The 22,026-nt window shown below is 23.2% G+C and overlaps 4 protein-coding genes across 4 annotated transcripts; all 4 read left to right on the forward strand. All coding sequences in view use genetic code 6, as the record gives it.

The window, feature by feature from the left end:
- Positions 1 to 1,040: 1,040 nt before the first annotated feature.
- TTHERM_00115420 (zinc finger lsd1 subclass family protein) lies at positions 1,041 to 5,372 on the forward strand (the record flags this gene model as incomplete). Its single annotated transcript, XM_001010739.3, has 12 exons — positions 1,041 to 1,104; positions 1,160 to 1,954; positions 2,042 to 2,246; positions 2,304 to 2,598; positions 2,662 to 2,830; positions 3,007 to 3,159; positions 3,226 to 3,321; positions 3,378 to 3,686; positions 3,748 to 4,293; positions 4,345 to 4,472; positions 4,532 to 5,288; positions 5,362 to 5,372. The coding sequence occupies 12 exons, from the start codon at positions 1,041 to 1,043 to the stop codon at positions 5,370 to 5,372; spliced, it is 3,528 nt and encodes a 1,175-aa protein (XP_001010739.3).
- A 2,772-nt stretch (positions 5,373 to 8,144) lies between these two features.
- Positions 8,145 to 12,697, forward strand: TTHERM_00115430 (zinc finger lsd1 subclass family protein; the record flags this gene model as incomplete). Its single annotated transcript, XM_001010740.3, has 12 exons — positions 8,145 to 8,208; positions 8,265 to 9,086; positions 9,142 to 9,346; positions 9,413 to 9,707; positions 9,771 to 9,939; positions 10,130 to 10,282; positions 10,358 to 10,453; positions 10,512 to 11,057; positions 11,109 to 11,236; positions 11,297 to 12,067; positions 12,131 to 12,253; positions 12,305 to 12,697. The coding sequence occupies 12 exons, from the start codon at positions 8,145 to 8,147 to the stop codon at positions 12,695 to 12,697; spliced, it is 3,765 nt and encodes a 1,254-aa protein (XP_001010740.3).
- A 1,082-nt stretch (positions 12,698 to 13,779) lies between these two features.
- On the forward strand, positions 13,780 to 14,551 carry TTHERM_000115459 (hypothetical protein). The gene has a single exon (XM_012796253.1). The coding sequence runs from the start codon at positions 13,852 to 13,854 to the stop codon at positions 14,077 to 14,079; it is 228 nt and encodes a 75-aa protein (XP_012651707.1). The 5' UTR covers positions 13,780 to 13,851; the 3' UTR covers positions 14,080 to 14,551.
- Positions 14,552 to 16,861: 2,310 nt separating this feature from the next.
- TTHERM_00115460 (zinc finger lsd1 subclass family protein) lies at positions 16,862 to 21,059 on the forward strand (the record flags this gene model as incomplete). The annotated part of the gene is made up of 12 exons (XM_001010743.2): positions 16,862 to 16,925; positions 16,982 to 17,803; positions 17,858 to 18,062; positions 18,125 to 18,419; positions 18,483 to 18,651; positions 18,845 to 18,997; positions 19,072 to 19,167; positions 19,226 to 19,771; positions 19,822 to 19,949; positions 20,013 to 20,733; positions 20,783 to 20,807; positions 21,041 to 21,059. 12 exons carry the CDS (start codon positions 16,862 to 16,864, stop codon positions 21,057 to 21,059), a joined length of 3,243 nt encoding a protein of 1,080 aa, XP_001010743.2.
- Between the last annotated feature and the right edge of the window lie 967 nt (positions 21,060 to 22,026).

Raw genomic sequence — 22,026 nt, forward strand, 5'->3', positions numbered from 1 at the left:
GCTTAAAAAAATAATTAGTTAATTTATTATGCATGATTGCAAGATTGGGGCAAATAAATTTTTCTTTTTTCTATTAACATGCTGTTTCATTACATTTTAAGATAAAATCTAATTATTTTGTTTAGCTATATTAGATTTAAAATACGTATTTAAAAATAAAGAAAATTTGCTAATACTATTTTAATTATTATAAATATGGATTTTGTAGTTCTATGTATTTTTAGACAGACACACTTTGTAAAGAAGGTAAAGTAATTCACGAAATAAAAAATTATCTATTTTTTGATTTTAGTGGCTTAATTTAGTCTATTATTTATCAATTTAAAGTGCTATTTATCTCATTATATTTAGAGTAATGTTTTAATAAAAATCAGTCTGATTTTTTTTGTTTCAATTATTAAAAGTAAATTAGGATTAATCTTATTTTTTGGTTTATGAAAATCATTAGACTTAATTTATTATGCTTTATTAAGTTGTAAATTACCTATTTATTATTCAAAAAGTTGGAAAAAAATCTATTTTCGAAAAATTAATTATTTTGATTGAAATAAAAAATACGAAAAATACAATTTAAGCTCATAAATATAATATAATCTTTTGTTTGTTTTTATTTTTTTTCAGGATACTATCATTAATTAATTATTAGTCTATTCTGTAAAGTAGGTTTAAAGTATTCATATCTTTTTTTATTTGCTTTTAAAAGTAAAAGAAAACATTTATTTTTGGCTTATTTTTTTATATTATGATTAATAAGCCAGCTAAAATTGATGAAATATTATCATTTTTAAATTTTAGGTTTTTATTTACATTTATAACCTATATTTTATGGACTATATTCTAATTATATTATGTTATTATTATTTAGCTTCATTAACTTTGTTTAAATAAGAATATAAATTTACTTAATTTATTTCAAAAAGCACTTATTGATTGAAGAATCTGATTTAAATATAATTAAAATTACAAAAATTTTACATAAAAAAAAATATAATTTTGCAAAAAGGTTTAAAAACAAAAAAATTTTATAAATATTAGAAGAAATGGTTTACAATATTAAAAATTCACTATTTTTAACTATCTTCATTCTAAGGTTTGCTCTTGCATGTAATTTACACATTTAAATATATAAAATTTTACTTGATTTAAAAACCTTATACAGCTGAAAAACTTGTCTTAACAGATTTAACTGGCGTATACACTAGCTCATCAATTTCATGGAGAGCAAATGATGTTTATTTATGTGGTGCTGTAGATTTTACTGAGTTTGCTAATACTTCTGCACTAGGGTGGTTTGGATTAGGAAACAATAGCACTTCAAAGAATTTTACCAATCTGCCTCCTCATTGGAGTATCACAATTAGGTTTGAACTCATTCTTTATCAATCTTTAGATCCAAATGACTATATTTATGTTACTATTAATGGACAAACTGACACATATTAAAAAGATGGACCTTAGCTTGGATATTATTTCTGCGTACCAAATAATTATTGTTATGATGAAATAGTCCTTTTTCATAAAAATTTTACTTCCCATACAGATTCTTTTATAAATATACTTGTTTGGTCTATAACAGATGAGTTAATAAGCAATGAAGGTTTTGGACTCAAAAATCTATACTTGTCAGTAGATACTTGTCATGATTCATGCTTAACTTGCAATGGACCGGCAGCTAACTAGTGTACATCTTGTCCACCTAATTCCACCAAAAATGGAAATACTTGTAAATGTAATAGTGGTCTTTATGCTTAATATAACTAATGTGTAAATGTTTGTCCAGCTGGATACATTTAAGATTCAACCGGAACACTTTGTGTAGTTAATTTTTGTTATAGCGCTTAATGCTAAACTTGCTCAAATGGTATGTGTACTCTTTGCTAATCTGGGTATTACCTCCTCAATGGATAGTGTGTTTAAAGTTGCCCATCCTATACGAATGTTAGTGGATAATAATGTATCGACATAATTACTAAGACTAGCTGTAGAATTTTTTATATAAATTAATCATGTAATCTAATTTAAAAAATCTTTATTTTAATAGATGGATAATATTTGTATTAGGGTATGTTCAATACATACTTTGGGGAAGGTGAAATATCAGGAACTGGATTATCATATTCAGGATTTCAGGGCTATAATACAAATCCAAGTAGAGCTATGACAACTGTTTGTGGTGGAAAGAGCCTTTTAGGCGGAGCTTATTTAAGCTCAGTAAATTCTTACATAAGTAAAAACTTTTCTGGGCTGTAATTTTATTAGAAGAATACAAATTAAATTATTAATTTTAATTTTTTTTAATTAAGCTCCCCTCATTGGACAGTATTAGTAGGTTACACATTGTATAAAATTGATTATTGGAACAACGAATCAATTTAAATGATAGTAGATAATAATGTGAAAGTTACTACAACAAAGAACGCAAATGATGGAACTAGTAATATATGTGGAAGAGTTTCATTCAAGGATTAAATTATATATGTTACATAAAACTTTACCCATACAGCTACCTCTCTAAATTTAAAAATTAGTTCTACACTTGCTTCAACCCCTTTTGTAGAATCATATGGTATTAGAGAAATGTTTATATTAGTTGATTATGTAAGCTAAATTTATTAATAATAAAAACCTAATAAAATTCATATTTAAAAAATATTTATAAAGTGTACTTCTAATTGCGCAATTTGTAATGCTTAAGGTTGTACTAAATGCTAAACAAACTTTTATCTATACAATTTCTAATGCGTAAGCTAATGCCCTAGTAACTATGCTCTTGACACCAGTTAATCTTGTTAGCCTTGTGATGTGACATGCCTGACATGCTCAATTCCATGTAAAATATTATTCATTTTTTATAGTTTTTTTAAATCTATAGAATAGAGTGATAGGATTTTTTAATTAATGTAAATATAACAGAAATAATTAGTATTTTAATACTTCTTTTTATAATTTTTACCTTTTAGTCAACTTATTAATTCATCTATATATTTCTTCATTTTAAAAATATAGAGAACTCTACTTCTTGTGAAACCTGTAAACCAAATACATATTTGAACCCAAATTATTCATGCTAAAGCACATGCCCGGATTAATACTGGCTCAATACAGCTAATTTGACTTGCTAGACATGTGATACCACTTGCTATAATTGTAAAAGTCCAGGTAAACTAAATTTTGTAGTAAAGTATTTAACTTTGCATTAAATCTATAATATTTATATATAATTAGGAGATAAAAATTCTTGTACAAGCTGTAGTGGAAATTTATATTTAAGTAGTAATTAATGTATTTCTACTTGTCCCCCTGGAACATTCCCTTTAAAATGTAATTTTTTTAAAAGTATTTAAAATTAAATAATTAATTATTTTTATCTATATTAGAAACCAATAGTAATATTTGCGCACAATGTGATCCATCTTGCAAAACATGTAATGGATAAAATAGCAATAACTGTTAAAGTTGTTAAGCTCCTAATTTATTTTATCAAGAAAGCTCCTCAACTTGTGTATCTATCTGTAATACTGATTAGTATTAAAATACATCTACTTAGATTTGCTCTTCATGTAATTCTGAATGTGCTACTTGCTCAGGACCCAACAATAATAATTGTTTATCGTGTATAGGAAATGTATATTTGAGTAATAATTAGTGCATTTCTACTTGTCCCCCTGGAACATTCCCTTTATAATGTAATTTTATTTTTTTATAAGTATTCAAAATTAAATAATTAATTATTTTTATCTAAAATAGAAACCAATAATAATATTTGCCAACAATGTGATCCATCTTGCAAAACATGTAATGGATAAAATAGCAATAACTGTTAAAGTTGTTAAGCTCCTAATTTATTTTATCAAGAAAGCTCCTCAACTTGTGTATCTATCTGTAATACTGATTAGTATTAAAATACATCTACTTAGATTTGCTCTTCATGTAATTCTGAATGTGCTACTTGCTCAGGACCCAATAATAATAATTGTTTATCATGTTCAGGAAATGTATTTTTGTATTAAAATTAATGTATTCCTAATTGTCCTAATGGCTATTTCAACAATATTAACAATAATACTTGTACTCCTTGTGATAGTTCTTGCTTCACTTGTAATGGGAGTGCTCTAAATAATTGTCTCTCTTGTTAGCTTTAAAGATACTTTAATCCTATCTCAAATGAATGTGTTTACACTTGTAATTCAAACTAATATCCTGACCCAAATTCTGTACAGTGTAAACCTTGTGATTAAAAATGCATGACATGTAATGGACCTTCAGCAACATAATGTACAAGTTGCGTGAATGGTAAAATTATTTTTCATAGAAAACTATTTATTAAAATTTATTTTTGAAAAGGTCTTTTCTTAGAGAATAATTAATGTGTTTAACAATGCAGCTAATCTTATTTTGTCTAGCAAAATACTAATATTTGTTAGTAGTGCGATTCCTCATGCTTGATATGTAGCGGGCCTTCTTCTTAAGAAGTAATTAAATTAGATAATCAATCTTAAAAAAGTAATAATTAAATTTATGAAATGTAAAGTGTATTTCATGCGCGCTAAATTTAATACTCTTGAACTCTTAATGCTATTCTGAATGTCCATCTAATTATTATATTTCGTAAGAATCAGAAACTAAAGAATGCAAACTGTGTAATTACTAATGTAAATTGGGATGTATTGGTCCACTTGCTGAAGATTGCGATTCTATTAAATACTAATATTAAATTATATTTTACATCTTGATAGGAAAATTTTTCCTTTGGTTTACTTCTTCTATTTTAGGGTATATAATGGATAAAAAGTAGTCTAGAGTATAAGTGGAAAAATTAAGGCATAAAGTTTCAGAAGATATTGATAAATTAGACATTTAGTAAAATTCACCATAAATAGAGGAATATTATGGCAGATCATAAAAGAATGGAGAGAAATCTTCTATTAAATTTAAGTCAGAATCTGCCTCCTAATAAAATTAACAAGATCTAATTTATTTATAATAACAAGCTCTTTAATTTTAAATGAAACTTGATTTAGATAAAATGAAAAGAGTAGGAAATAGGAGACCAAGATAAAAATTTTACAAAAATGCTTTTTATGATAGATCCATGTAGACATTTGAGTTTTAATTGCCTTCGATTGCTTTTAACATGAATAATTGTACCCACACAAGGAATCCCTATGAACTAGGAGGAACTATAACTACTCTACCAAATATGTCATAAGTGTAAACTTAAATATAGGGAATTTAAGAAGTAAAAATAGCAAGACCTTATATTTATAAATATAAAATGAATGAAATATGTAAGTTCATAATAGTAAAAAAATTAAATTTATTTTTATAAATTGTGATTATTTAATTATTAAAAATTAACAGTTAGGAAATGAGTGGGTTTCTCTATTTTATTTTTATGATCAAAGCTTAAATAGATTAACAAGGGCTACTTTAATCTTTTTGAAGTATCTGGCTTTCTTTTTTTCAACTGAATTGATTTATAATGTAAAATTTTATTACTTTTAGTTACTAAATTAACTAATTTTTTAAATTAGCAATCATATTACTTATTGATAGCATGCATGTTGTTTGGATAGATTTCTAAACAGTTGTTTAAATATGTTCACTAGTTGCTTATAAACATATCTTTAAAATTTATTCAATTAATTTTACTGGCTTTTTTAGCTTTGATTGCTGTTAATATGTATTTTTGGTTTATTCCGTAGCTAATGAGCCTTAAATTCCTGAAGGATGAAACATGGAGCTTTTATTATGCAATAGTATCTACTGTTGATTTTGTTGTATTTTAACAATTATTTAGCTTTTTTGAATATATTTATTCCATAAAATACCTAAATAACTAATCTAATAAACTAAAACTTTCTAAAATATACTTATTACTTATAAATCAATAATTTATAAAAAAAATTTAATAAAATTAAATATGATATTATTTATTACTTGTTGTTTAAATTACCTGTTAAATCTTAATAGTTAGTTAGTTAGTTAACCACCTTTTTTCACTTAAAAAATAAATAGAAATTTTTTTCTAACAAATAAATTGCATATATGATTTTTGTTTGAATATAATAGCTTAAAATAAAATGGTTTATAATTATAAAAATGTTTTGAAAAAGCTTTTAAAATATGTTAAGACAAAAAATTGATGATAAATAAATAAATTGAATATATATAGAAGAATAGGAATAAGACTGAAGATGATAATAGTTCATTATTTTTAATATATTTTGAAAAGGATTTCCATAATTCAAATCTATTTTTTGAAATAGAATATTAATCAAAGTTTTATTCTGTTCTTAGTATATAAAAAATATTTATGACAATTTAGATAAATTTTTTAATAAATATAAATAATTAATAAAAATATAAAACTATCAGCTCAAAAATAAACCTTAAAATTAAATAATAGCCATCAAAATAAAATAAAATTGTTTTAATTAATGAATACTAATTTTGCTAATGTATAACTAAAAATAATATATTTATTAAATACCTCACATTTCTACTGAGAAACATTTCATAAATTAAACATTTGATACCAAAATCTAGCTAAACAAATAATATTTAATTCAAAATCAATTATATATAAACAAATACAAGAAATATTTAAAATTTTTATGATGATTATTTGAAAATATATTATTTAACAATAGAAGTGATTATAATTTATTTTTTCATATAATTTAAGTCAGTTAAATATGAAATGAGGTTTGAACTGAATTTATTTTTGATAAAAATACTCAGTAGAAACAACAAATTATTTATTTTTTAGATGCCAGTAAATGATCTTAATATGGACTATCTAAATTAGAATTTAATTAAATAATTTAGTATTTTAACAGGTTTTACTAACGTATCAGCCTAATTCTGTTAATTATTTTTTACTAGCTCATATTTTATTTAAATTAGATAATATTTAATATACTTGCAGTCTTAATTAATCTTGATACTTGTATGGTAAAAACCTAAAAAAATAATTAATAAATTTTTTCACAAACGATTTGGGCAGGCTATGATAAAAAGATCAAATTTAATGTTACTTTAAACTCTATCTTTTTTTCTGAAATGAATGCTTTTTCATTATATTATCACATAAAATCTGATTTTCAAATTAGGTTAATCTAGATTTAAAATATATGTAAGTAAAATGCATTTAAAAATAGAGGAAATCTTGGACTGAATATAATTTTTATTATTATTTATATTCATTAATTTTGCAATTTTTGGTACATTTTAGTATTTTAGATAAATTAATTCCTGAAACAAAAATATAACATTTTAGTAAAAAACTTAATTGCTATACATATATAAAATAATTTATTTAATTGGTTTTTTAAAAACGTTTAATTTTTAGTTTTATCAAAACTTTTTTAACTTAACAGTTTAACTTTTTTCTATAATTTGTCATTATTATGCGATTTTTATCTCATAATACTTGATTGTAATCTTTAAATAATAAGCAGCCTGATTTCTGTTTCGTTTCAAACATGAAAAAGTAAAATAACAATGATCTAATTTTTTTGGCTGATGAGAATCATTAGATTATATTTATTACACTTTAATTAGTTGTAAACTAGTCACTTTTTTCAAAAGACTGGAAAAAACTAATCTGTTTTCAAAAAATTAATTATCATAATTTAAATAATTAATATTAAAAATACTTTTCTCAATTCAAGCTCATAAATAAATATATTTGGAATCAAAAGTTTTTATTTTTCAGAAAGTATGATAATTTATTATTAATCTAATTTTTTATGTAAGCTTAAGCTATTCATCTCTAGTTTTTTTTTTTAATAATTAAAAGTAAAATATGACATTTATTTTTGGTGCTTTTTTTAACATTATGCTTGATAGGCATTTAGAATTGATAAAATATTAGCATTTTTTTAATTTTAGATTTTTATTGATATTTAACATCTATTTTTTCTAGGACTATATTCTAATTTTATTTTGTGATTATTTTTTAGCTTCATTAACTTTATTTAAAAAAGAATTATAAATTTGCTTAATTTATTTAGATAAGTGCTTATCGAAAATATATCTGGAATTATATATAATATTTATTGCAAAAAATTTACAAACCAAACAAATATCATTTCGCAAATAAATTTAAAAACAAAAAAATTCATATTATATTTGAAAAAATGGTTTACACAATTCTTAATTCACTTTTTTTAGTAATCTCCATTCTAAGGTTCGCTCTAGCATGTAATTTATATATTGAAATTTATAAAGTTTTACTTAATTTAAAAAACCTTATATAGCTGAAAAACTAGTCTTAACAGATTTAACTGGTGTATACACTAGCTCATCAATTTCATGGAATGCAAATAATGTTTATTTATGTGGTGCAACAGATTTTACTGAATTTGCTAATACTACTGCGCTTGGGTGGTTTGGATATGGAAATAACAGCACTTCAAAGAATTTTACCAATCTACCTCCTCATTGGAGTATAACAATTAGGTTTGAACTCATTCTTTATGAGTCTTTAGATCCAAATGATTATATTTATGTTAATATTAATGGATAAACTGACGCATACTAAAAAGATGCATATTGGCTTGGATATTATTTTTGCTATCTAAATAATTATTATTATGATGAGATAGTCCTTTTTCATAAAAATTTTACTTCCCATACAGATTCTTTTATAAATATACTTGTTTGGTCGAAAACAGATGAATCAATACTCAATGAAGGTTTTGGACTAAAAAATCTTTATTTGTCAGTAGATACTTGTCATGAATCATGCCTAACTTGTAATGGACCAACAGCTAACTAATGTACATCTTGCCCACCTAATTCCACCTAAAATGGAAATACTTGTAAATGTAATAGTGGCACTTATGCATAAGATAACAAATGTGTAAATGTTTGCCCAGCCGGATAAATTAAAGATTCAACAGGAACACTTTGTATATAAGATTTTTGTTACAGCGTTTAATGCTAAACTTGCTCAAACAGTATTTGTACTCTTTGCCAATCTGGATATTATCTCCTCAATGGATAGTGCGTTTAAAGTTGCCCTTCATATACTACTGTTAATGGTTAATAATGCATCGACATAATTACTAAGACTAGCTGTATAAATTTTTTAAATAAATTAATCATATAATATAATTATCAAAATTTAAACAGATGGATAATATTTGTATAAGGGTATGTTCAGTACATACTTTGGGGAAGGCGAAATATCAGGAACTGGATTATCATATTCAGGATTTCAAGGATATTTAACAAACCCGAGTAGAGCTATGACAACTGTTTGTGGAGGTAAGAGTCTTTTAGGTGGAGCTTATTTAAGCTCAGTAAATTCTTATATAAGTAAAAACTTTACTGGAATGTAATTTTATTAGATTTTATAAGAAAAATACAAATAACAATACTTCTTGTTTTTTAATTAATAAAGAGCCCCTCATTGGACAGTATTAATAGGTTACACATTATATAAAATTGATAATTGGAACAACGAATCAATTTAAATGATAGTAGATAATGATGTGAAAAATACTACAACTAAGAGCGCAAGTGATGGAACGAGTAATATCTGTGGAAGAGTTTCATTCAAGGATTAAATTATATATGTTACATAAAACTTTACCCATACAGCTACCTCCCTTAATTTAAAAATTAGTTCTACATTAGCTTCAACCCCTTTTACAGAATCGTATGGTATCAGAGAAATGTTTATATTAGTTGATTACGTAAGCTAAATTTTTTTAACTATCAAAATCCACTAAAATTCATAATTAAAAATATTAATATAGTGTACTACTAATTGCGCAGTTTGTAATGCTTAAGGTTGTACTAAATGCTAAACAAATTTTTATCTATATAATTTCTAATGCGTAAGCTAATGCCCAAGCAACTATGCTCCTGACACTAATTAATCTTGTCAGCCTTGTGATGCGACATGTCTGACATGCTCATTTCCATGTAAAAAATATTATTTATTTTTTTTTTGTTTTTTTTTAATCTATTGAAGAGACTAATAGGATTTTTTAATTAATGTAAATTAAACAGATTTAATTAGTATTGTTATATAGGATACTACTTTTATATTTTTTACTTCTTAGTCAATTATTCAACTTAATTTATCTAAATCTTTTTGGTTAAAAAATATTAGAGAGTTCAACTTCCTGTAAAACTTGTAAGCCAAATACATATTTGAACCCAAATAATTCATGCTAAAGCACTTGTCCAGATAAATACTGGCCTAATACATCTAATTTGACTTGTTAAACCTGTGATACCAATTGTTATAATTGTAAAAGTCCAGGTAAAATAAATATTTTAGCAATTTTATAATAAAGTATTTAAATTTTATTAAATCTATAATATTTAATATAATTAGGAGATTAAAATTCTTGTACAAGCTGTAGTGGAAATGTATATTTGAGCAATAATTAGTGCATTTCTACTTGTCCTCCTGGAACATTCCCTTTAAAATGTAATATTATTTATTTAAAAACATTCAAAATTAAATAATTAATTTTAATCTTTATTAGAAACTAATAATAATATTTGCCAACCATGTGATTCATCTTGCAAAACATGTAATGGATAAAATAGCAATAACTGTTAAAGTTGTTAAGCTCCTAATTTATTTTATCAAGCAAGCTCATCAACTTGTGTATCTAGCTGTAATACTGATTAGTATAAAAATACTATTAATTAGACTTGCTCTTAATGCAATTCAATATGTGCTACTTGCTCAGGACCCAACAATAATAATTGTTCATCATGTACTGGAAATTCATTTTTGTATTAAAATCAATGTATTCCTAATTGTCCTAATGGCTATTTCAACAATACTAATAATAATACATGTACTCCTTGTGATAGTTCTTGCTACACATGCAATGGAAATGCGCCAAATAATTGTCTCTCATGTTAGCTTTAAAGATATTTTAATCCTGTCTCAAACTAATGTGTTTACACTTGTAATTCAAACTAATATCCTGATCCAACATCTATTTAATGTAAATCTTGTGATTCAAAATGTTTGACATGCAATGGACCTTCAGCAACATAATGCACAAGTTGTGGGAATGGTAAAATTATTTTTCATAGAAAACAATTTGTTAAAATTTATTTTTGAAAAGGTCTTTACTTAGAGAATAATTAATGTGTTTAACAATGTAGTTAATCTTATTATGTCAAACCCAATACTAATATTTGTTAGTAATGCGATTCCTCATGCTTGACATGTAGCGGCCCTTCTTCTTAAGAAGTATATTAAATTCATATAAATGTTTAAAAATAATAATTAAATTTATGAAATGTAAAAAAGTGTACTTCATGCGCAACAAATTTAATATTCTTGAACTCTTAATGCTATTCTGAATGTCCATCTGAGTATTATACTTCATAAGAATCACAAACTAAAGAATGCAAACTCTGTAATTACTAATGCAAATTAGGATGTAGTGGCCCACTTGCTGAAGATTGTGACTCTATTAAATACTAATATTAAATTATATCTTACATTTTGGCAGGAAAATTTTTCCTATGGTGTACTTCTTCTATTTTAGGATTTATAATGGATAAAAAGTAGTCTAGGGTGTAAGTAGAAACATTTGCCCGTAAAGTCTCAGTAGAAAGTGATAAATTAGACAATTTGTAAGATTCACCATAAATAGAGGAATATTATGACAGACAATAATAAAATGGAGAAAAATCTTCTACTAAATTTAAGTCAGAAACTGCCTCCTAATAAAATTAATAAGATCTAATTAATTTAAAATAGCAAGCTCTTTAATTTTAAATGAAAGTAGATTTAGATAAAATGAAAAGAGTAGGAAATAGGAGACCAAGATAAAAATTTTACAAAAATGCTTTTTATGATAGATCCATGTAGACGTTTGAATTTTAATTACCTTCGATTGCCTTTAATATGAATTCTAGCTCCCACACAAGGAATCCTAATGAACTAGGAGGAACTGTAACTACCGTACCTAATTTGTCATAAGTAAAAACTTAAATGTCAGGCATTTAAGAAGTAAAAATAACTAGGCCTTATATTTATAAATATAAAATGAATGAAATATTTAAGTTCACAATAGTAAAAAATTTAAATTTATTATTATAAATTGTGATTAACTAATTAGTTATTAAAAATTAACAGTTAGGAAATGAGTGGGTTTCACTATTTTACTTTTATGACCACAATTTAAATAGATTAACTAGAGCTACTTTAATCTTTTTGAAGTATCTGGCTTTCTTTTTCTCAACTGAACTGATTTATAGTGTAAAATTTTATTAATTTTATTTATTAAATTAACTAAATTTTCTTAAATAGTAATCATACTACTTATTGATAACATGTCTGTTATTTGGATGGACTTCAAAACAGTGGCTTAAATATATTCACTAGCTACTTACAAAAATATCTTCAAAATTTATTCAATTAATTTTATTGACTTTCTTAGCTTTAATTTCTGTTCATATGTATTTTTGGTTTGTTCCATAGCTAATGAGTCTTAAATTTCTTAAGGATGAAACATGGAGCTTGTATTATGGAATAGTATCTGCTACTGATTTTGTTGTATTTTAACAATTATTTAGCTTTTTTGAATACATTTATTCCATAAAATACCTAAATAACTAATTTAACAGACTAAAACTTTCTAAAATTTACTAATTAGTAATAAATTAATAATTTATAAAAAAAATTAAATAAAATGAAATATGATATTATTTATTACTTGTTATTTAAATTATCTTAAAATCTTAATAATTAGTTAAATAGCCTTTTTTTACTGAGAGTAAAATAAATCAATTTATATTTATATTTATATGAAAATATTAAAACATATTTAGTGTGTATTAAAAACTTTTATTTATTTTTAATTTTTTATAAACTAATCTAAAAAGCTAAAGATAAAATATAATGACAATGCTTCAACAATAAAAGATTCAAAATGTTAGCTTTTATTCAAAGAAATAAATTGTATGATAATTTTTATTTGAAACTTAAAATATAGCAAGATGCCATTAAAAAATTCCGTCGTTTGGAATTAACTTAAAATGAAATAGATTTTTTAATTATTTACTAAAAAATCAGATTTTTATATTTTATAATAGAATTAAAATTAATATTTTAATTTATTATAATTTCAAAAATACATAATTTTTTTACATCAAAATTTTTAAATTTAGCTAAATTTCCTCTACCCAAGACCCAATCTAAAAAATTTTATTTATGTCTCGTGAAACAGTTGTATCATTTTCTATTATATTTTTTGTTTAACTAAGCTAAGAAGCTAATTAAATTAATTTAAATTTAAAAAGATAAATGCCATTCACTTATCGAGTCATTTTCAGACGACTAGATTTTTGAATGGCATTTTACTATAATTATTTTTTTTACTAATATATAATATTTAATTTTCTTGCAGACTTTATTATCTTGATACTTAAATGGAAAAAGCTTAAAAAAATAATTACTTAATTTTATTACTAACGATTTGGGCATACTATGGCAAAAAAGAAAAAATTTAATGTTATTTTAAGCTTTATCTTTTTTCTATTTAGAATGCTCTTTCTTTACATTTAATGTAAAATCTGATTTTCATATTAAGTTACATTAGATTTAAAATATTTAGAGCAGACATTTAAAAATATAGAAATCATTAGATTGATATTATTATTTTTATGGTTATTAATGTTAATTAATCATATCATTCGATGTAATTTTTGAAATATTACCATTTTAAATGTAAGATTAGCAGTAAGTAAGAGGAGATATTAAAAAAATATATTTAATTATAATGGATAAATATGAGAAGTATCTATATTTTAGGCTATAAATATTTTAAGATTTGAAAATTTATTTAGGAATAAAATATGAAAATAATTAAATGTTTAAAAATTTCAACAGTAGTGAGTGATTAACGTATATAAGGATTTTATGATTAAAATAAAAAAACACGAATAGAGTCAAATTAAGCCCTTTAAATTTAGAAATTTTATAGAAAAAGATAGGATTTCAGTTAGAATAATTACAAAATTAAGAAAATTGATAGAAACTCATAAAAGATGACTGCAAAGGCTCAAACGGCAAATATCAATTGAACTTTTTATCTACTATAGTATTTGTAATAAAGAATGAAAATGAAGAAAAAATATAGAATGGTTTGCTATTTAATTTTTTTAAAAAGAATAAATTGTCTGTTCTCTTAACAAGCCACTTCAATATTCTGATATCTTTCTCTTCTAGCCACTTAGTTGCCTTCTATGATTTGTAATAACTTGAGTTGTCTTATAAAATTGTAAAATCAGTATATTTTATTTTTATTTCTTCAAAGGATTCTCTTAAAATTTTGATATATTCATCTGATTTTAATGTATCCGTTATTTTTTTGATAAATATACTAAGGAAAATTAAAAAATGATTTGCCTTCAAAAAATACAAATTATATGAGCTCTCTAAAATTATATTAGCATATATTCTTCAGTAATTTATATATAGCTTTATGCGTCTGCTTTATTTTTTTATTTAAATTTTTTCTATTTCATATATTGTATTTAATTTGCTGTAGACAAAATATACTTTTCTTATGGATTATATATATTTAGTTACTTACAACTAATTTATGTTATCATTAATAACATAATTCTCAAATATAATATCAGTTTTAATATTATTTTAACTCTAATGATTTTCAAAAATCCTTATTTTTTGTTTTTAAAAAAAAGAAAATCTTATTTCTTTTTTGTGCCAATCGTAATTGAAATTTTTTATTTGATTCATTTTAAACTAATATTTAAAAATGAAAGTCTAAAAATAATATTATTGTAATTTTATTTTCTATTTTTAATCTTAATTTTATGAAAAGAATTTAATTATTTTGATAATGCTTTAACTAGTTGCAAACTTCAAATAATATATAAGTTTTAATATTATTTTAACTTTCATTTTTTTTCTCAAAACTCTCATATTTTAAAACAAAATATGAGAAAATCTGATTTCAAAATTTTTGAAGCCAATATTGAGTATTTTTTTTACTCAATTTAAATTAATTGTTTAAAATTAACAGTCTATTCTATTAATCCTATTTTTCTAATTTCATTTTCTATTTTTAATATTAATTTTATCAAATGAATTAGATTGAATTAATTATACTATAACTAGTTCTAAACTGGTCTATTTTTATTGAGTGACTTGAAAAAGCTAATAGTTTTTAAAAGTATATTTCAAATACTCTCTGTATTCAAACTAATAAATACATTTAAAATCTAAACTTCTTCTTATTATTATTATTATTCGCATGACATGATGAATTTGTTAATGAACGATTTAATAATACAAGGTTAAATAAAGATTGATACTTTTAACAATTTTACTTTGCTTGTGGTTAAAGGTATTCACCATGAAGCAATGAATTTATATTCAGAATATCTTTTAATGTATACTGAGTAAATATTCAGAAATTCAGAATTTATTCTGAGTATATTAATTTTAAAATATTCAAGTTATCCAAGACCCAATCTAAAAAATTTTATTTATGTCTCATGAAACAGTTGTATCATTTTCTATTATATATTTTGTTTAACTAAGCTAAGAAGCTAATTAAATTAATTTAAATTTAAAAAGATAAATGCCATTCACTTCGACTAGATTTTTGAATGGCATTTTGCTACAATTATTTTTTTTACTAATTGATAATATTTAATTTTCTTGCAGACTTTATTATCTTGATACTTATATGGAAAAAGCTTAAAAAAATTATTACTTAATATTATTACTAACGATTTGGCATACTATGGCAAAAAAGATAAAATTTAATGTTATTTTAAGCTTTATCTTTTTTCTATTTAGAATGCTCTTTCTTTACATTTAAGATAAAATCTGATTTTCATATTAAGTTACATTAGATTTAAAATATTTAGAGCAGACATTTAAAAATATAGAAATCATTAGATTGATATTATTATTTTTATGGTTATTAATGTTAATTAATTTTAATGTTTGATGTAATTTTTGATATATTCGCCATATAAAATAATTTAAGGAGTAAAATTATAAAAATTTAGCAAAAATAAAATACATATATAAAATAATTTATTTAATTTGTTTTAAATAACATTTAATTATTAGTTTTATTAGTTTTTTAACTTAATAGCATAATTTACTATATGATTTAAGCGATTTTTATCTTATAGTACATAATTGTAATCTTTAAATAATAATCAGGCTAATTTATGTTTTATTTAAATCATTAAAAAGTAAAATAGAAATGATCTAATTTTTTTGGCTGATATCGTCGTTTGATTTTATTTATTGCAATTTATTAATTTGTAGACTAGCCTATTTTTGTTAAAAAGTGGAGAAAAAAGTAACACATTTTCAAAAAATTAATTATCTTGATTTAAATATGTAATATTACAATTACTTTTCTCAATTATAAATATATTTGGAATCAAAACTTATTATTATTTTTTAGGTAGAACTATTAATTTATAGACCTATATTTTAATTTTATTTTTTTAATTATTTTTTAGGTTTACCAACTTTATTTTAATAAAAATTGTAAATTCATTTAATTTAATCATTTGATTTTATTTATTACGCTTTATTAATTTGTAAACTAACCTATTTTTGTTTAAAAATGGAGAAAAAAATAATATCATTTCAAAAAATTAATTATCTTGATTTAAATACATAACTTTACAACTACTTTTCTCAATTATAAATATATTTAGAATCAAAAGTTATTATTATTTTTCAGGTAGAACGATTAATTTATAGAACTATAATTATCCTGAATTATAAATAACAAAATATTTACAAACTCAACATATGTTATTTTGCAAATAAATTAAAAAAAAAAAAATTTCATAAATATTAGAAGAAATGGTTCACTACTTTCTTAATTCACTTTTTTTGATAATCTTCATTCTAAAGTTAGCTCTAGCATGTAATTTATATATTGAAATTTATATAGTTTTATTTGATTTAAAAAACCTTATATAGCTGAAAAACTAGTTTTAACAGATTTAACTGGTATATACACTAGCTCATCTATTTCATGGAATGCAAATAATATTTATTTGTGTGGTGCAACAGATTTTACTGAATTTGCTAATACTACTGCACTAGGGTGGTTTGGATTAGGAAATAATAGCACTTCAAAGAATTTTACCAATCTGCCTCCTCATTGGAGTATCACAATTAGGTTTGAACTTATTCTTTATCAGTCTTTAGATCCAAATGACTATGTTTATGTTAATATTAATGGATAAACTGACACATATAAAAAAGATGTGTGTTGCATTGGATATTATTTTTGCTATCTAAATAATAATTATTATGATGAGATAGTCCTTTTTCATAAAAATTTTACTTCCCATACAGATTCTTTTATAAATATACTTGTTTGGTCTTTAACAGATGAGCTAATAACTAATGAAGGTTTTGGACTCAAAAATCTATATTTGTCAGTAGATACTTGCCATGAATCGTGCCTAACTTGTAATGGACCTGCAGCTAATTAGTGTATATCTTGTCCACCTAATTCTACCTAAAATGGAAATACTTGCAATTGTAATAGTGGAACTTATGCTTTAGATAACCAATGCTTAAATTTTTGCCCAGCTGGATAAATTTAAGATTCAACCAGAACACTTTGTGTCATTGATTTTTGTTATAATATTTATTGCTAGACTTGCTCAAATAGTATGTGTACTCTTTGCCAATCTGGATATTATCTTCTCAATGGATAGTGTGTTTAAAGTTGTCCTTCCTATACTACTGTTAATGGTTAATAATGCATCGACATAATTACTTATACTAGCTGTATAAATTTTTATATAAATTAATCATATAATCTAATTTTCAAATTTTAAATAGATGGATAATACTTGTATTAGGGTATGTTCAGTACATACTTTGGTGAAGGTGAAATATCAGGAACTGGATTATCATATTCAGGATTTCAGGGCTATAATACAAATCCAAGTAGAGCTATGACAACTGTTTGTGGTGGAAAGAGTCTTTTAGGAGGAGCTTATTTAAGCTCAGTAAATTCTTACATAAGTAAAAACTTTACTGGAATGTAAATTAGATTTTATAAGAAAAATACAAATAACATTATTTCATGTCTTTTAATTAATAAAGAGCCCCTCATAGGACAGTATTAATAGGTTACACATTATATAAAATTGATAATTGGAACAACGAATCAATTTAAATGATAGTAGATAATGATGTGAAAACTACTACAACTAAGAGCGCAGGTGATGGGACAAGTAATATCTGTGGAAGAGTTTCATTCAACGATTAAATTATATATGTTACTTAAAATTTTACCCATACAGCTACCTCCCTTAATTTAAAAATTAGTTCTACATTAGCTTCAACCCCCTTTGTAGAATCGTATGGTATCAGAGAAATGTTTATATTAGTTGATTACGTAAGCTAAATTTATTAATAATCAAAATCTATAAATATTTATAATTAAAAAATATTTATAAAGTGTACTACTAATTGCTCAGTTTGTAATGCTTAAGGTTGTACTAAATGCTAAACAAATTTTTATCTTTACAACTTCTAATGCCTAAGCTAATGTCCTAGTAACTATGCTCCTGACGCTAGTTAATCTTGTCAGCTTTGTGATGTGACATGTATGACATGCTCACTTCCATGTAAAATATTATTTATTTTTTTATAGTTTTTTTTTAAATCTATTGAATAGAGTGATAGGATTTTTTAACTAATATAAATTAAACAGATTTAATTAGTATTGTCAAAAAAAAAAATACTTCTTTTTATACTTTTTACTTTTTAGTCAATTTTTCAACTTAATCTATCTAAATCTTTTTGGTTAAAAAATATTAGAGAGCTCAACTTCTTGTAAAACTTGTAAGCCAAATACATATTTGAACCCAAATAACTCGTGCTAAAACACTTGCCCAAATTAATATTGGCCTAATACTATTAATTTGGCTTGTTAAACCTGTGATACTACTTGCTATAATTGTAAAAGTCCAGGTAAAATAAATATAACATCAATTTTATTTTTAAGTATTTAAATTGAATTAAATCTATAATATTTTAAATATTAGGAGATAAAAGTTCTTGTACAAGCTGTAGCGGAAATTTATATTTGAGCAATAATTAGTGCATTTCTACTTGTCCTCCTGGAACATTCCCTTTAAAATGTAATATTATTTATTTAAAAATATTCAAAATTAATTAATTAATTTTAATCTCTATTAGAAACTAATAATAATATTTGCCAACCATGTGATTCATCTTGCAAAACATGTAATGGATAAAATAGCAATAACTGTTAAAGTTGTTAAGCTCCTAATTTATTTTATCAAGTAAGCTCCTCAGCTTGTGTATCGAGTTGTAATACTGATTAGTATAAAAATACTATTAATTAGATTTGTTTTTCATGCAATTCTGTTTGTGCTACTTGCTCAGGACCCAGCAATAATAATTGTTTATCATGTACTGGAAATTTATTTTTGTATTAAAATCAATGCATACCTAATTGTCCTAATGGTTATTTCAACAATATTAACAATAATATATGTACTCCTTGTGATAGTTCTTGCTAAACTTGTAATGGAAGTGCACCAAATAATTGTCTCTCTTGTTAGCTTTAAAAATATTTTAATCCTGTCTCAAACTAATGCGTTTACACTTGTAACTCAAACTATTATCCTGATCCAACATCTGTTTAGTGTAAATCTTGTGATTCAAAATGTATGACGTGCAATGGACCTTCATCAACATAATGCACAAATTGTGTGAATGGTAAAATTATTTTCATAGAAAACAATTTACTAATATTTATTTTTGAAAAGGTCTTTATTTAGAGAATAACTAATGTGTTTAGCAATGTAGTTAATCTTATTTTGTCAAACCAAATACTAATATTTGCTAGTAATGCGATTCCTATTGCTTGACATGTAGCGGCCCTTCTTCTTAAGAAGTAATTAAATTCATATAAATCTTTAAAAATAATAATTAATTAAATTTATGAAATGTAAAAAAGTGTACTTCATGCGCACCAAATTTAGTATTCTTGAATACTTAATGCTATTCCGAATGTCCATCTTAGTATTATACTTCATAAGAATCTCAAACTAAAGAATGCAAATTATGTAATTACAAGTGTAAATTAGGATGTAGTGGCCCACTTGCTGAAGATTGTGACTCTATTAAATACTAATATTAAATTATATTTTACATCTTGGCAGGAAAAGTTTTTCTTTGGTGTACTTCTTCTATTTTAGGAATTATAATGGATAAAAAGTAGTCTAGAGTGCAAGTAGAAACATTTACCAGTAAAGTCTCAGTAGAAAGTTATAAATTAGACAATTTTTAAGATTCACCAATAATAAAGTTAAATAACTACAGATAATAATAGAACAGAGAAAAATCTCCTACTAAATTTAAGCCAGAATTATTTTCCTAATAAAATTTTCAGGATTTAATTAATTTAAAATAACATTCTCTTTAATTTTAAATAAAACTTGATTTAGAAAAAATGAAAAGAGTAGGAAATAGGAGACCAAGATAAAAATTTTACAAATATTCTTTTTATGATAGATCTATGTAGAATTTTGAATTATAATCACCTTCAATTGCTTTTAACATGAATACTAGCTAATCAAGGAATCCTAATGAATTAGGAGTAACTGTAAATACTATCCCTAATTTGTCATAATTAAAAATTCCCCCTAATTTTTCATAAGTAAAATCTTAAATATCGGGTATTTAAGAAGTAAATATAACGAGACCATATATTTATAAATATAAAAGGAATGAAATATTTAAGTTCATAATAGTAAAAATTTAAATTTATTTTTATAAATTATGATTAATTAATTATTAAAAATTAACAGTTAGGAAATGAGTGGGTTTCTCTAATTTACTTTTATGATCACAATTTAAATAGATTAACAAGGGCTACTTTAATATTTTTAAAGTATCTGGCTTTCTTTTACTCAACTGAACTTATTTATAATGTAAAATTTTATTACTTTTAGTTATTAAATTTACTAAATTTTCTTAAATTAGTAATCATACTACTTATTGATAATATGTTTGTTATTTGGATGGACTTCTAAACAGTGGCTTAAATATGTTAACTATTTGCTTACAAAAATATCTTCGAAATTTATTCAATTAACTTTATTGACTTTCTAAGCTTTGATTGCTGTTCATATGTATTTTTGGTTTGTTCCATAGCTAATGAGTCTTAAATTCCTGAAGGATGAAACATGGAGCATGTATTATGGAATAGTATCTGCTACTGACTTTGTTGTATTTTAGCAATTATTTAGCTTTTTTGAATATATTTACTCCATATAATACTTAAATAACTAATTTAACAGACTAGAACTTTCTAAAATTTACTAATTAGTAATAAATTAATAATTTGTATAAAAAATTAAATAAAATTAAATATGATATTATTTATTTATTACTTGCTATTTATCTCCTACTAAACGTTAATAGTTAGTTAAATAGCAAATTTTTTTCTGATATTGAAACAAATTACTCTATATAAACATTAAAAATTTGAATGAAAATATTTAAGCGTATTTAGTGTATATTAAAAAATGTTTATTTATTTAATTTTTTTAAACCTAATTTAAAAAGCAAATGTAAAAATATATTGATAAACTTCAAGAATTAAAGAATCTAAAGTAATAACTTTTATTTTTATAAAAAATACTTGTATTTGTACACTTAAAAAATAAAAAGTAATTTTATTCTAAGTAATAAATTACATAATGATTATTTATAAATAACATAAAATAAAAATGCTCATAAATATAAAAAAGTTTTGATAAGGATTTAAAAATAAGTAAATACCTAAAATTGATGATAAATAAATTACAGCGCTTCCATGAATAAGCTATAAATTAGATTAATATAATAAATAAAAATTTATTAAGTTTAGGCATTCAAACCTTTTTTTATTATTATTAAAATAAAATTTATAATTTTAAATTACATTATTTATATTTTATAATAGTTTTATTAATTGTAATATTCGG

This window comes from Tetrahymena thermophila (assembly GCF_000189635.1).
Source record: "Tetrahymena thermophila SB210 genomic scaffold scf_8254752, whole genome shotgun sequence".
NCBI lineage: Eukaryota > Ciliophora > Oligohymenophorea > Hymenostomatida > Tetrahymenidae > Tetrahymena > Tetrahymena thermophila.